The following is a 15693-nucleotide window of genomic DNA, read 5'->3' as shown; positions in this document are numbered from 1 at the left end:
TCTGCTCTACTTCCGTACTGACTTCATCCTCAGTTCAACTCAAATTGGTCTTGGGTTAACTACAGGCATAATTTACCCCAAAACGAAAATTCCATAAGATATTACGAAAATCAGTCATACTAGGTGAATAAATAAAAACACAAGACTTCAAACAAACTCAAGTATTTTTAATCTGCATGAAAAGGCTCACTTGAACAAAATTAGCCTTTGATGGTCAAAAAACTGAATGGCAATGCTGCATAATTAACGGTTAATGGTTTTCCACTGAAAAAAAGCAATAAACATTGTATATAATAAAACAACACTAGCAATAACATTGGTGCAATAAAAGAAAAATAAAATAATCATGCCTCTGAGTTTAAAATCTATTTTCTCAAGTGCTAACAGAGACAACAAGCATGTTTGACACTGCTGATACATTAACTCAAAAACAAGATTTCACTGATGGAAGAAAAGAAAAAGTCCTGGGCAGTGGTTATTCATTTTGAACTTGACACTGAAAATCTTGATAAGTTACTATTTGGTTCCACCAGCTTGTTTTACGAGGAGAAGAATCAATTTCTCAATATGGTCAATCTGAAAAAGGGGAAAAGACTATTAAAAGAAATATAACAAGTCGTATGTATGAGTTAATTAACATATTGGCTTGCATTTGCTTTCCAAAAAAAGTCATGACTTGTGTTTGCAGCTTTCCCAACCTTTTGTTTCAACTCAAGACAGCAGCATGATTGAGGAACTAGGGGGGGGGGGGGGGGAATCAAGAAGATATATTAATAAAAGAAAAAACATAATAAATCAACAATTGTATTTTAAAGCTCCCAAGAGTACATCAGGTAGCCACTTAGGAAGAAACCAGAAGTTGGTCATGCACTATTCTAAACCATTTTTTTTTTTTACGATGCTCAATCTCTTGCAAGTTATCGGTCTCAGAAACAACAACAACAACACCCACCATTGCTGTCCTTTGTGCTTGTAATTTTGTGCGGCTCCGTGCATTCCAGTCTTGGTGCATTGGAAGTCTTGGACAGGTTTTCTGAAAGCAGACATAAATGTTAGACAACTGCTCCCCTGGAAATGATGACAAGGCTCCTTTTAAATAACACCTTTGAGTTACAGCTGAGAACACCAGGTGGAACAGCACCTGTGCACCAGAATTTCATTGCTAAAGATCCTAGGCAAATTCCTGCGCAAGCCCTGTAAACACTTATATTACTACACATCTTGCTAACATGAATTCTGCTTAATTTTTAATTCCTCACCTGGTTTCTCAAGCCTGTAGCTGGTACTTAGAGGTGGGGCTTGATCTTCAGGGTCAGGTTTCTCAACATGTGCAGATTGAGGTTGATCTGTGGCCTCGACTGAGCTGACGGTTTGTGTCTGCCGCTGATCTACATCCTTTTTTTCCTCAACAGCAATGACAGGCGGCTTTGAGTTAGCCTTGCTCTGTCCTTTCTGCAGAGCTCCAATAATAATGGAACTAATGTCCCTGTTAGTTTGACCGGACTGCTGGGTAAGGGTAAGCAAGTTGGAGGTCCCATCAAAGCCATGCAGAGATGCCAGGATGCCCCCACTCAACTGAATCCCAAATAGTTCCAAAACTTCATTGGGCCACACTGTAGGGAAGTTCTCTTTACCTGTGATGAAAATAAACAACAGGGTCACAATTATGACTCATCATAGCTTAAATAAGAAATCTAAATCTATCCTGTGACCTATAAGGGTTTTAACATTGGCAATGATTTGTGCATTTAGATTAGAGCTCATGTGCCAGGTTTACCTGCCAGTGCACATCTGACGATCTGGAATGGAAGTTGGAGAAGTTCTTTGGTGATGGGAAGGATACTGGAGACAGGGACCGTCTCCATGTTCCCATAATCGGCGTAAATTACATGTGCATGCTTGCTCGTTACCTCCAACACAACAGCTCGGTACCAGTTTTTGTCACCTAAATAAGCAGAGTTGAATCGGACTGCTTTAAGAAAGCATGTCTAGGGCAGAGGTGTCACTCAATTCCTGGAGGGCCGGAGCTCTGCAGAGTTCAGATTCAACCTTAATTATACACACCTGATCCAACTAATCAAATCCTTCAGGCTTATTTGAAAACTACATGGTATGTGTGCTGGACCAGGGTTGGAACGAACCTCAGGCCCTCCAGGAATTGAGTTTGACACCCCTGATTTAGGGGATATTTATAGCACAAACACATCACATAGCATCATATACACTCACATTAAACCACATCACATAGTCACACAACATAATATATATATTATAGATAATGTTTAATGGATTAAAAAAAAACATTTTAAAACAGTTACTTAAACAGTGGATGGGTGCACCCACTTTTATAGCTATAGTTTAAAAGCTGTGGACTACAGGTGTGTCGGTTTCAGACCTAGAATTACCTGCTTAGTTAGGAATTCAACCAATGAGTCCTCCCCTATTGCTTTAAAGAGTTATTTTGGAATGTTTCATTACAAATACATAATGGGTAATATAGTAATTCCTTTATATTTTTAACAAATCATGAAAATGCTAATGGATTTTGATTAAAAACAAAGTAAAACAGATGTACTGTGAAATATTACCATTTAAAATAACTTATTACTGTGATGGCAAAGCTGAATTTTTAGCAGCTATTACTCCAATCTTCAGTGTCACATGATCCTTCATTAATAATTATAATATGCTGATATAATGCTCAAGCTACAACTTTTGATAAGTAAAAAAAAATAAAAAACAGCATTTGAAAAAAATTGTAACAACGTAAAAGTCTTTATTGCCATTTTTATCAGCTTAATCAGAAATTCATTCAGAAATTAAGCAAGAAAATCTTACTGAACCCAAATTTTGAAAGGAACTGCAAGTTCTCAAATACTGCTGTTTCTTTAAAAATACTTACCATACAGATTAATAACACTACAGGTCATGTAAAGTTGATGATTCTGTCTAAAAGCCATAGGTGAAGGTGAAACTGACCTGAGAACTGTGCACAACAAGCCGCTCCTGGTAAAGGGTGGCACTGATTGGGGATTGGCTGTTTGCTGCAGTACTTCGCAACATCAGTCATAACAGCCTTCAGACCCTCTACATTCACTGTGGGGAGGACAAAAATCAGCTGAATGTCAAGTATGCTATGATAGTACTGATAATATAACCATGATAGTCAGTCTAGCTAGACTTTATGCTTTAAATGCTATGCTATGAGTGCACACCTTGTCCAGGATTCATCATGTAAAAAAGACTAGGGCTGATCACCGCTGCCACCCTTGGTTGGAAAGTATCAGTGCAAGACAGCTCCAATGTTTTCCAGTTCAAAGGAAAAGAGCCGACTAGATGAAAATAAACATTTAATCATACACAACAACAAAACAAATAAATAAAAAAAATACTTGCATATTGCTAGTAATAGCAGTTACTAAACTTGATAAGATACATACACATAAGGTTTCAGCATCAGTTATGCTAACTTACTTGAGGTTGAAACTTCTGTGTCATTGGCAGCTCCCTTGTTGTTCACTTTTAAAGGCTCTTCAGCCGGTGGACTCTGATCAATGGGTTTAAGGGTGGGCAGATCCTCAATCTGACTGGTTGGTTTATCTGGCTGCACAGGAGGCTGTTTCACCTGTTCATAAGGTTTAGCAAGGTGCTCAGAGATGAGCATGGCAGCAATGCTTTGTCCGGCGCTTTCCAACTCCACCCCATAACCCTTCTCAGAGATGGACAGCACTCTGCCACCCAACGGCTGACCGGCACAAAGAGCCTGAAACTTATGAATTGCCTCTTTATTCCACTGATCCTCCACTGGTTCCACTCCTGCACACACATATATACAATGCCTTTACAATATTATATACAGAATACACACTTCATATTCAGAATGCATATTTACTTAGTGTAGTTAATCAGTGGAAAAGATCCTATAAATCATTTCAAATAATTCATAGCCATACCGAAACCAACAGAGAAACAAACCTTCAAGCCAGCAGCGAATTGCTTGGAAAGGCAGTTTGAGCAGGCTTGGGGTGATGGCCTTTAGATGTGCTGCCTCCACCTCACAAGAGTTCCCATAGTCCACAAAATAAACTCTGGCCTTACCCTCTCCACACACTTCTAATATCATGGCCCTGTACCAGCGGGCATCTCCTTCAAACAGGGAGCAAAAATAAATATTGGAAATCAAATCTGTACAATAGTTTATGGCAAAATTATTAGTATTACTTTTATATTTGAATTTAGCAAGGATGCATCAATTTGATCAAAACGGACAGTAAAGTATTTCACAGTATTGTGTTACAAAAGATTTCCATTTCAAATAAAAGCTGTTCTATTGAACTTTCTATTTATCAAAGAATCCTGAAAAAATATATTTTTGATTCAATACAGAAAAAAAAAAAAAAGTGTACTTTTTGGTTTGTTTCTGTTTACTTTCATTGTAAGTGTGTTACTTTGACCAAGGTGTTTGCTTCTGAAGGATGAGTCAGTATCACCTGTGAAGAGAGCACAACACGGTTTTCCCACAGTTGGGGTAAAGGAAGATCTCTCCAATTCACAATGCTTCATGAGCTCATAGGACAGCTCTGTCAGGATATGTGCATCTGCCAGAAATAACCACAAAATACTTCATCACAAACGTAAACGTAATGAGTCCCACAAAGTAGAAAATATAACACTGATGGACAATCGCACCTGCTTTGCTGTAGTTATAACAGTAGAATTCATCAATGCTCTTTAGACTACTGATTACCAGTTCCACCTTCTGGCCATCAAACGGAAGTTCAGCACAAGTCCACTCCATTTTCTCAACAACAGGTGGACTGAGGGCTAGAGTAAAATTTGGAAATGTACATCAATTATCCTTTTCAGAAATGTCTTAAATTAATAAAAGAGGTTTGTTCACTTACAAGGCACTTCTGGGAAGGGGGCTTGAGTAGGTTCATTCTTCTCCACACTTTCAATGGCAGCATAACCCATGTTAACCAACACCTCAGCGGCATTGGTCTGAGGGTCACTAGACTCATCAATCATGGACACCAGAGCCCTACCATCCTTCTTACCCAGAATCTCAACCCGTATGAAGCGGTTGCAAACCAGACGTTTCACCATCAAAACAGCCTCCTCTGGCCAGGTGCCTGTTGGAGACTTTATACCTAGAGCAAAATGAATGTTAATGAATTAAGAAACCTTGGTAGTAATCTTTGACTTTTTCTGCATGCATGCAAATCTGTATATGCTGAGCCAATTATCACTGAATTAATAATTGCACTGTACCTGCTAAAGAACAAGGGATTGCTTGAGTTGCCAAAGCCAGCAACTCATTACTGATTGGTCGTAGCCGATATAACTCGACTTCCTCAGAGTTTCCAAAGTCTATGTAGCCAACACACACACGATCTTCTGAGGAATATGCTAGAACCTTAGCTCTATACCACTGGTTGTCCTCTGTAACACATGGAAATCACTTCAGAAGACGTATGTGAAGGAACAGTATGGAAGGAAAAAGAAAATAAAAAAATAAAAAAATAAAAAAAAGACACAGTACTGACCAGAGAATAGTGAGCAGCAGACAGTTCCTGGTGCAGGTCTGAAGTTCTCACTGGTTGGAGTTTTTGAACAGTGCTCCCTTAAGTTTGCCTGCAACTGCTGGATTACACCTACATACATGAAAATTACATCATACACTGAACCTACAGGATATATTTTATAAAAAAAAGCAGAAAATGACAACAGATGTTAAATAGCTTTTTCTAAAATTCTTGGGTCTGTTTTTATTTTTATTTTTAATTAGCATTTATTCACCAAAGGATGCATTCAATTGATCAAAAGTGACATTAAAATACATGTATACTGTAATGAGATTTCCATTTTCAAATGTTTTTATGATTAAAAAAGAAAACAATTCAGAAAAAAAATTAACAGTTAAATTAACAAATATTAATCAGCACAACTGTTTTAACATGTCAGTAGCAACATATATGAATACTTCCTGAAGGATCATCTGAGAATGAAGCAGAAAATTCAACTTTGGCATCACATTTTAATATTGTATTACATTGACTGTTAATTGTTGTTCTTGTGGTTTTGATCAAATAAATATAGCAGTGTTGCCTAGGAATTGGGCTACTTAAACACTTTAGATGTGGGATGATTTTTGTGTCCGCGGGTTAAAGCGAAAACCTGATATTTAGCCCCTGGAGTGTGACTTATCAGGGGAACCCAACCAAAAAATATTTTTCATTTTACACCCCAGAATAAAACAAAAAAAGGTTTTGGGCTAGTTTTGAGTTGCAATTGAGCTGGTTTCCTGAAATGTAGCTTTTAAATGCTAATTTTTTTATAACACTTAAAGACCCCAAACTTTTAAGCGGTGATTTATGTGCACCTATGTCATGCAGCAATAACAACACAGAGATAAAATTGTCTTTTAAATTGAGTTGCAGAAAACTCACTCGCATTTTCAAGCTTCTGACAGAGGATCTCTGAGGGAGACTGGAGGTGGGTGACAATAGCAGTGAATGTGTCACCCACTCCTTGAGTCAACGACTCTGGAGGCCTGGCTTCGGAGTTCTCATTCTTTCCTCCAGACAAGCGCTTGAAGTTCTCAAAGGATGCTGTCATCAATGAATCTGAAGATAGATTCAAGTAGATGGAGTTGAAAAAATGTAAATAATGTGAAACAATTCATGAAAGACAAGATAAAGAAGCAACTCACTGATGTCATGTTCAATTTGTGGTTTGACAAGAATGTCCTCCTTTATGGCATAGCCCTGCTCTATCAGGAAAATGCTCATGTATTTACCTGTGAAACAAATTTTGAATGAAAATCTTGTGTTTCACACAAAGCTCTTCAAACAGCCACTGCAATGAATGAACCATGAATGCCCTACCAAGAGTGCTTAGAGGGACATCTACCGCAAGCAGAGCTCCATCATTCATGATATCCAACACGGTGAAAGTCAGACTCTTTCCAGCAATTAACTGCCGAACAGCAATAGTGCATTCGCCTGTCCAACTTCCTGTCAGAGGCTTTACCCCAGCAACACAACACTGCAAAGCCTGTCAAGACACGCACAAAAAAAAAATTCTGGTTTGGCAAAAGCATAACAGTGGCATGGCAAGTCATATAAACAAGATTGAGCTTTAAAAAAAAAAAAGAACAAAAGAAACATACATACATATATACATATATATATATATATATATATATATATACATACATATATACATATAGACATACGTACATACACATATATTAGGGGTGTAACTGTTCACAATTCACGGTTCGGTTCGGTACACTGATGTCACGGTTCTGTACGTTCGGTACGTAAAACATCTCAACTTTTCAGAATGCCGCAAGCGCACCGCGGGTCATGTGACAAGAACTAACCAATCAGCTTCGTCCTTTCCCGTAACAACGTTGAAAGCTCAGCCAAGATGAAGGAACAGCTGATCATAGTTGTATATGGATTGCAATTTTTAAATAAATTTAGTAGCAGAGATAGCCTACTGCAAGCGATTTTTAGAGCTGCTGAAATTTCCGCGTCTTCATGGAGAGAGCACGTCATTGTTGCTTAGCAAAGGCAGACGTTTCAGCGGAGCTTCTGCCCGAGCGCTTTGGAAAGGAGGAGATAGTGTTTTCCACGCGTTTTTAGGCGCGATATTTCAATGGCCCCTAAGGCGCTCGCTCACTCAGCACGTGCTGAAGGCTCGTTGCAAAATGTCTAATGCATTTAACAGACCAGCAATAGAAGATCCTCCAATAACCAACAAGTCTGGTGTTTGGGTGCACTTTGGATGATAGAATCCGCGGCTATAATGTAAATGTAACGTTAAGTGTAGCCTACCAATCGCCGCGGTGATGTCTTTTGCCCTGTTTGAGTCAGTTGGAAATGTCTGTCAAAAGGCTGCGGGGATAGTTTGTTTTGTGTGTGTGTTTCTCCTTTTTTTCGTCTTTTCCCAGATACTGACACACTAAGGTGATGTCGGCGTAAATGAGTTGACATGTTTCAAGTATTCCTGCTGGTGTTTTTTTTTGTTTTTTTTTATCCCGCTGGTACCCTATTGTCATGTAGCAGATGCGACATACCGTTGTTTTTTTCATCCACCACTCTCTTGCCATCACCATTATAGCTTACAGGGAATCCAAAGTGCACCCAAACACCAGACCTGTTGGTTATCGGAGGATCTTCCATTTCTGGTCTGTTAAACGCATTGGCTATTTTGCACTGAGCCTTCAGCGCGTACTGAGTGAGCGAGCGCCTGACTGAGTAGACTAACATAAACATAAGTTGGTGTTTTTTTCTTCTTCGGGAGTGTCAGGGGCGTTGCCTGTTACGTCGTTTGGGTTATTGGGCTACCTTGTTGAACGCATATCATTATATTTCACTTTTTTTTTTTTTTTCATATAATTAATTAGTCCAACGAACCGTTCGGTACATAATGCGTTCCGCGAACCGAAAGCCTCGTACCGAACGGTTCAATACGAATACGCGTATCGTTACACCCTTAAGATATACATACATACATACATACATACATACATGTATACATACACACACAGTTTTCTGTCAATTTTACATACACTTTGTATATTTTATTTCATACTGACCTCACTTAATAATGTGAATAACATTTCACATACAAAACGTTCACATATAAAAATAGTGTACACTTAAACTTTGCACATAATATACCTGTGCATGCATAACTGCTTTTTGTAATATACCTGCCATACAATTGTCAATTTGTATATTGTCATCCCTTACCTACTTCTGTATTTTTTTCTATTTTATCCTTGTATTATGTGTTTTTTTGTTCTGTCGCTGTCATTCTGTTTTACTGCAGAGCTTCTATCAAGAGAACAAATTCCCCGTATGTGTAAACATATCTGGCAATAAAGCTCATTCTGATTCGGTCATTTTCAAATCGTCATATCATCAGCCCATGAGATCGACGATACATGTGAGTCATGACGAGCTCGACGCACTGCTATTGTCTATAGGCACAACCCTATATATTGGGGCTGTGAATCTTTGGCAAGGCAGCGATTCAATTCGATTACGATTCATAGGTTTTCGATTCGATTCAAGAATGATTTTTGCAAATTTAGAACGATTCAATTAGATTCGATTCACAATTAAATTCGATCCGATTCGATTATAACCATTCGATTCTGCATTCTTTAAGTGCATTCACAGGATTATTTAAATGCTTCTACTAAATTCTTTAAATGCTTAGTCAGGGGGCAAATTACAGTAGCATTTATGGTTAGAGAACCATAGGTTAGAAAAAAAAAAAAAAACTGTAAAATTAGCTGTAATAAATCAAATACACTGCTGGACAATAATCAATCATTTGTAAACGATATTTTTTACCTAATGGCAATTTTATGATTGTTTTATATACTAGGCTACATTTAATTAGCAATTATTTAAATTTTCTGCACAGAATAAGGTAGAAAATATACTTTATAGTTTCTGTACTGTAATAAATGTCAATTAGCACTGCATCATTCATAAATTCTTTGTGGTTTGTTTTTTGTTTTTTTATCAGTTCATTCTGCTTTAATTCAGTTTAGCTGCAGATATAGCCTGGCACGTCTATCAGAGCGAGATCGCTTCTCTTTCAGTGTGAAAACGTCTTCATCTCTATTTAACTTTTCCTCTCCATCAGCGAATGATTCTGAGAGAAAACGCGCCAGATGTCTGTTTGCTAATGAAACAAACGCTACTTAAATGCATCTAATTTTATCAGATAAATCTTGCGCTCTTATTTCAAGGTCGTTGTTAATGCTGTGGTTAATTTTAACAGTTTCCTTCGTATATTGGGTACATCCGCATCATTTAAACACATTTATCATTCAATGGAACTGTGCGTATGATTTAGACAGTTACATTCCTGCTCCGTCCACAACCGTTCCATCCATTTTGCCGCGTGCACAGCTGTGTCTACACAACTTTCAAAGGCGGACGAGCTCGACACGCAGTATCTGCTTTCTCATCTTTCACCTAGTGTACGCGCACGAGATGCAATGACGATGTATGTGCCATTGCATTATAAGGTTATGTTAGCCTATCCAGTTGAAGCCACTTAAAAAAAAAAAAGAACATCAATGTGGAGAAGATCTTGTTTACATCAAAACTGAATCCAAGCCGTTCACACAGAACACATATTTCGCACATTGGGACACTGTTGGACTCGCGTCTCACACAAGAGAGCCGCATGTTTAGAAAGACATGTAAAATTAATTATTATTTATTTAAATTAACTCGAGACTTTGTTGGGTTTTTGTTCCCCATCCCACTGCATCTCATGTTTTTCAATGAAAAAATATATTCTGTGTGACTGGTTTTCCGCTCTTATTTATTTAACAATACATGCATACATTATGCTGTTTTGTTTAGTTCTTTAAGCTACTTAATAATAATTGGTTCATAAACATTATTTTAAATATTATGTTTTTTTCACAGTCATGTATTGTAATGCTTTGAATAAACGTGCAGTAATATTTTGCTCGATGATCTCTTGAGCCTCAGAAGAGAATCAAAAAGCTTTTCTTCAACCTAACTGAAATTATGCATTTAAAATTCGAATACAATTATGCATGAGACTGTCTGAATACCGGCAAAATTCACATTTCTGTTGTAAAAAGAGAAACCGTGTGCAGAAGTATCATTTGCTGTTATGCGTGTTTGTCCGAAGCTGCAGTTGCTGTGTGACGCCTGTTCCAAAAAACAAAAAAAAAAACCTGGACACGCTCTGAGAGAAGGCCGTTAAAATCAATATCTTATTTTCGTTTTCTAAACTTGTGTTGGTTGATTCGTGCAATAAATTTTCGAACATAAAGTGACAGTCGACACGGTCACGGTTTTAGACTAGAGAGGAGAAGGGATGGGAAAAGATCTGGGCACAGTTTTTCCAGAACCTCGTGCCAAGTTAAAGCAGTGTCGAGCTGTTTTAATGATTTTTTTTAGATGTATTATGGTGCCCTTACCCGTATGACTTTGTACAGTGACCGCGAACATTTAGTTTACTGCAGCCGCAGCCATCATTACCAAGCACGAACCGTTGACTCTGACAGTGAATGAGAGGAGAAGAAGCGAATGTACAGGCCACAGTGTGACATCCGTGTGTAAACAGATGACGTCAAGGTTTTTTTTTCTTTTTATTAAAGAAGATAGCCTTCATTTGTATGTAGGCCGAGGCAATTTATATATTTACAATACTTAAATATAATTAAGAGAATTTTATTGTGTTTGTATTAGTTGTTTGAAGAGTAAAAAAATAATTGGTTCGTTCTTAAAACAAATTTATAATCGGCAAGTCGGTCGGACTAAAAGCAAAAAAATAAAGAAAAAATTGAGTCGGTGCTAAATTGACAGGGTCGGTCGGGTTACGGCAAACAAGAATATTTTTAAGGATGGCCTAATTATGGAAATTTTTCACATTAATAATAATGTATGTATAATAGAATGGAAACATTACTCACAAATGGTGGTGCAGCATCAATGTTCTCGGAGAGAGGCCTTATGTTGTCAAGTGTAACATTCTCTTCATTTCCAAAGTCGATGTAAAGCACACTAACAACTCTGCTGGCCACATCGACTGACTGAACCTCAGCTCGATACCAGTTCTAAAACAACATGAAAGAGACCAAACTGAGCACAACAAAACTCACTCCAGTCTATGTTCTGATATAAATAACTCCATTGTCCTGTTAAGCTGTGCACTGACACAGAGGTACATTAATGTCCATTTCACAAAAACAGTAATACTGGATCTGACAAATGTAACTAAAAAAAAAAGTGCCTCACCCGATCAAGAGAAAATTTTACAGCACAGAGCTCCCCGATTTCAGGCTTGTACTCTGCAGCAAATGAAGCACTATAGGCCTTCTGGAGCTCTGTGGTGATGTTTTTTAGGGACTCCATCATCTCCACTGACTGCAGGTGAATGGAGAATTCCCCAGGGTTCCTCAGATCAATCACTGTACCCTGAAAAAAGATCCTCTGTGATGTATAATATCTGTACATGGGTCATAAAGCAATGTAGACCTAAACAGAAAAGTACCTGAATCTCAGATCCTTTGGAAACAACATTCTTGCGCAAATCACGTCGATACATTCTCTTTGGCTGTACATGAACACAGATTTCCTTTATTATATATAAAAAAAATTTAAAAAGTGATGCACGCATATGAAGGAATTAGATAGAATAATAACTAATGCAACTGTAAGTCACTATAGCAAACAATTAAATACCTTAGCTTGAAGGCCACCAAGTCCATTTTCACTTGGGATAGCGGTGGATTCCTTAGTTTTATCACTAATTGAAAAAAGCAGGAGGAAAAGGCACGTTTTTGCATTTTGCTTCCAAACGAACACACAAATGACATGAATATAGTCAAAACAGTAGTAAAAACTTGCTAGTACCTGGCAACTTCTGAGATGCTTGGTTTGCAGAGATGTCGGTGAGCTTTCCAATCCTGAGTCTGACAAGCTACAGAACAGTAGTACGTTTTTTTACAACGATTGCACCTGAAGTTTCCTAAACAAGACACAAGAAATCATTACTAACAAACATTACTCTACTCATTCTGCTCATCAAAACCAACAAAAACATATTTGCATATTGGCTTCTCAAATAAATGTATCTTGACTTAATGTTTAGATATTTGTACTGGAAAACAATACAAAATAGTGTAAGAAAAAACATGTTTTGCAGTGTGGCAAAATGTAAAAAATGCTGAAGACTGAAATCGAGCAAAGTAACCTACCCTGGTGACTGCAGTAATTGCACAGCTTTACCAGCGGGCCAACCATAGACCCTGCTGTCTGGGAGGGAGACAAAAAGTCTCCACACTGCAGAAAAAAATTTTTTAATTCTTTAACTACTTCTGAATGCTCTCTGATTTCTGGTTAAAGGGATAGTTCACCCAAATATAAAAATGCTGTTGTTATGTACTCACCCTCAAGTTCTTCTAAACCTACTGTATATGAATTTAATTCTTCTGCTGAACACTATAGAAGATACTTTGAAGAATGTGGACAACTAAACGGTTTCTTGCTCCCATTGAGAAGTCCATACAGGTTTGGAAATAAGTGATGACAATTTGTATTTTTTTGGGGTGACCTATTCCTTTAAAGCCTTAAGTGGAAAATATATCAAATATATCCACATAATACAACCAATGTCAAAGAATTAAAACCTATTAGTTTGAATTTAGGATTTTTACTTATAAAGTTTACACATTTATACAGAGGTTATCACATACATACATTCAGACTATTTTTGGCAGAAAACACATTCTCCTTTCGAACGGCATCACCCATAGGACCTGAAGAAGTGGGAAAAAGAATCATCTAGATTGTATTTTTCACAACATGCATGAGTAATGCTTAAAATCATTTCAACCCTACCATCTAGCATGTCACTTGCTAGCAGATTTTCTTGAGCAAGCTCGTGAAAAGTTGGTGCTGGGCTTCTAGGAGCAAGTGAACTCGGTCCAGTCGCAGGTCTCCTCAAAGGGAGATTGGGTCTCATCAGAGTCTGAGAGAAGGCTCGATTCATTCTTCTTTAGTCTTACTGAGAGGTAAGATACATTGTTAATCAGTACCATGGGTCACTGTGTGTGTGATTGGGATGATGCACGTCTAAATTTAGTAAAATTTAGCTCCTGGAGATCCATCTTCCTGCAGACTTCAGCTCAAACTCTGCTACATTACAACTGTCTGAAAAATTCAAGTGAACTCAGAGACCATAATTAGTTGGTCCAGGTGAGTTTGATTAGAGCTTTAGATAAGTAAGTTCAGTGCTGTGCATCAACATATTGTTCACTGAACGCGTTCATATTTTCGTCGAACGCTGAACGAATCACTTTTCATACAATGAACGTGAACGAGAGCGGTGCTCACTCTGGCAGGAATGAACAGCACGCGCAGTTCACGTTCACGCTCATTTGAAAAGTCAGGTTTTACCAGGGCTTAATTTGAGCCGTCACCTCCGGCACTGGATCCGGCACCTCCTGTGTCACTAAAATTAATTACCTAAATGAAAAAAAATGACACATGACTCGCGCGCTTGTTGTACTAGTCAGGACTGCTGTTAGCCTCCATCGTTTCACGCAGGGGAAAAATGTCAAAAAGACAGGAAAGTTTGCTTAACTTTTTCAAATACGCTGGACAGTCAGATCCCGAACAAGCAAAAATCGTTTCCGCTGATCAAAAAGGAGACCACGGTGGACACAGTAGCCCAAGATATCTCGTTATTTCGACATAATAAGAGGACATTCTAATCTACATTAAGCGTTCTTATAATGGTTTTCTATGGGAGGAAAATGCTTAACCGTTACACAGTTACTGCCATTCAGAATATGCTGGATTTTTGTCAGTAGACTGATCTTTTCCCTGTGAACCTGAATATACTGCGTTATTTGGTTCATGCTGGCTAAATAAAAGTTTCACTGAACATACAGTATACCTTGACTGCACCTTGTATTTTCCAATTTCTACATATCATGATTACACATTATTTAAGGGGTAAATATATTCTCTATCTCAACATTATTTTTCTCCTGGCTATAATAATTGTCTCTTGTTTATTGGTACAATAATTTTGATTAGTTTTGGAGTGGCAGTGATTTGCAGCTGGTAATGGATTGTAAAGAGGTTCTATTGAGTAAGATAGTGGCCTATCTTAAAAAGAATTTAACAAATAAACGTGAACTAGTTCGTTTTTAGATATGTTAACTTAGTTCATTTAAAAAAAAAATGAACTATGAATCATCTGTGTGAACTGAACTTTGAGCTAGTTCTTTTTAAGTATGAACTGGCACAACATATCTCGAGCAAAAGCACTGAGACATAAGGTTCAAAGAACGTGCGGATCATGTAACGTTAGGCCACGTCCTCGCGCAATACTTATCTGTGTGTATAATATATCAATACAGCACGCATAAGCTTCTCACATGACTTTCCTTTATAAAACTTAAATTACAGTCACTGAACTAAAGAAAAAAATCGAGTGAATTGAATGTAAAAATGACCGGACTGATTGTGAGAATAACCCAGTTCTGGTTACACGTGGCTTGCTAGGTTACTCGACAGAGCTCGTTTATTATTCAATTATACTCTTCAGTTTGTCACATTTGGTGGGTAATACTTAATACGCAATATGAATAAACACAAGTAAGTTACCTTTCAGCTTTGCCGAATATATTACTGCGGAGATGATGGATGTTCCTCACTTTGACAGGAGCAGGTCACCGCGCGGTAAAACTAAAGACGCATGCGCAATTGAACGACCTCGCTGAGACCTTACACGTGACCGAGCTGAGGAGCTTTCTTCTGCTTCTTCTTCATTGGCGTTTTACGGCAGTTGGCATCCTATGAGAGTGTTGCATGTGAGGACCTTTTTTTCTGCTTGTCAAATAATTTAGGCTACCAAGAGAACGTAAATGTCTATGCTAGGAAATATATTTAATTATTTATATATATATTTTTTTATAAATGTATAAAGCCAGCACAGATATTGATAAGATATAGACGAGAACAATAAAAAGTTAGCCTACAGTAATAGAAAATAAAACATCTATATGGTATATTAAAATGAACTTTAAAGTAAATGTTAAAGGCAAAATAAGCAATTACTAATGTTTCAAAAAAATGTTTCAACTGTAGCTGTTATAAAGAAATC

General features: G+C 37.7%; 1 protein-coding gene across 2 annotated transcripts; it reads right to left on the bottom strand.

Moving 5' to 3' along the window:
• Positions 1-146: 146 nt before the first annotated feature.
• Positions 147-15342, bottom strand: LOC113074305 (tudor domain-containing protein 1-like). 2 transcript variants are annotated; one of them, XM_026247076.1, is made up of 26 exons: positions 15195-15342; positions 13419-13584; positions 13278-13336; positions 12776-12860; positions 12432-12546; positions 12261-12324; positions 12070-12153; positions 11814-11993; positions 11489-11632; positions 6888-7056; positions 6713-6799; positions 6450-6626; positions 5547-5654; positions 5272-5442; positions 4905-5150; positions 4690-4824; positions 4491-4598; positions 3976-4146; positions 3475-3816; positions 3216-3332; positions 2980-3096; positions 1778-1945; positions 1260-1634; positions 953-1033; positions 699-736; positions 147-576 (listed from the first exon to the last, which is right to left on the bottom strand). In XM_026247076.1, the coding sequence occupies exons 2-26, from the start codon at positions 13567-13569 to the stop codon at positions 517-519; spliced, it is 3552 nt and encodes a 1183-aa protein (XP_026102861.1). In that variant the 5' UTR covers positions 13570-13584; positions 15195-15342; the 3' UTR covers positions 147-516. The 2 variants fall into 2 exon arrangements, with proteins under 2 accessions (XP_026102861.1, XP_026102862.1); XM_026247077.1 differs by having other exon boundaries at positions 12070-12132.
• Positions 15343-15693: the final 351 nt, after the last annotated feature.

The sequence above is a fragment of the Carassius auratus genome, unplaced genomic scaffold, assembly GCF_003368295.1.
Source record: "Carassius auratus strain Wakin unplaced genomic scaffold, ASM336829v1 scaf_tig00014308, whole genome shotgun sequence".
NCBI lineage: Eukaryota > Metazoa > Chordata > Actinopteri > Cypriniformes > Cyprinidae > Carassius > Carassius auratus.
The sequence above is the reverse complement of the archived record's forward strand: the minus strand, read 5'-3'. Positions and strand labels throughout refer to the sequence as shown.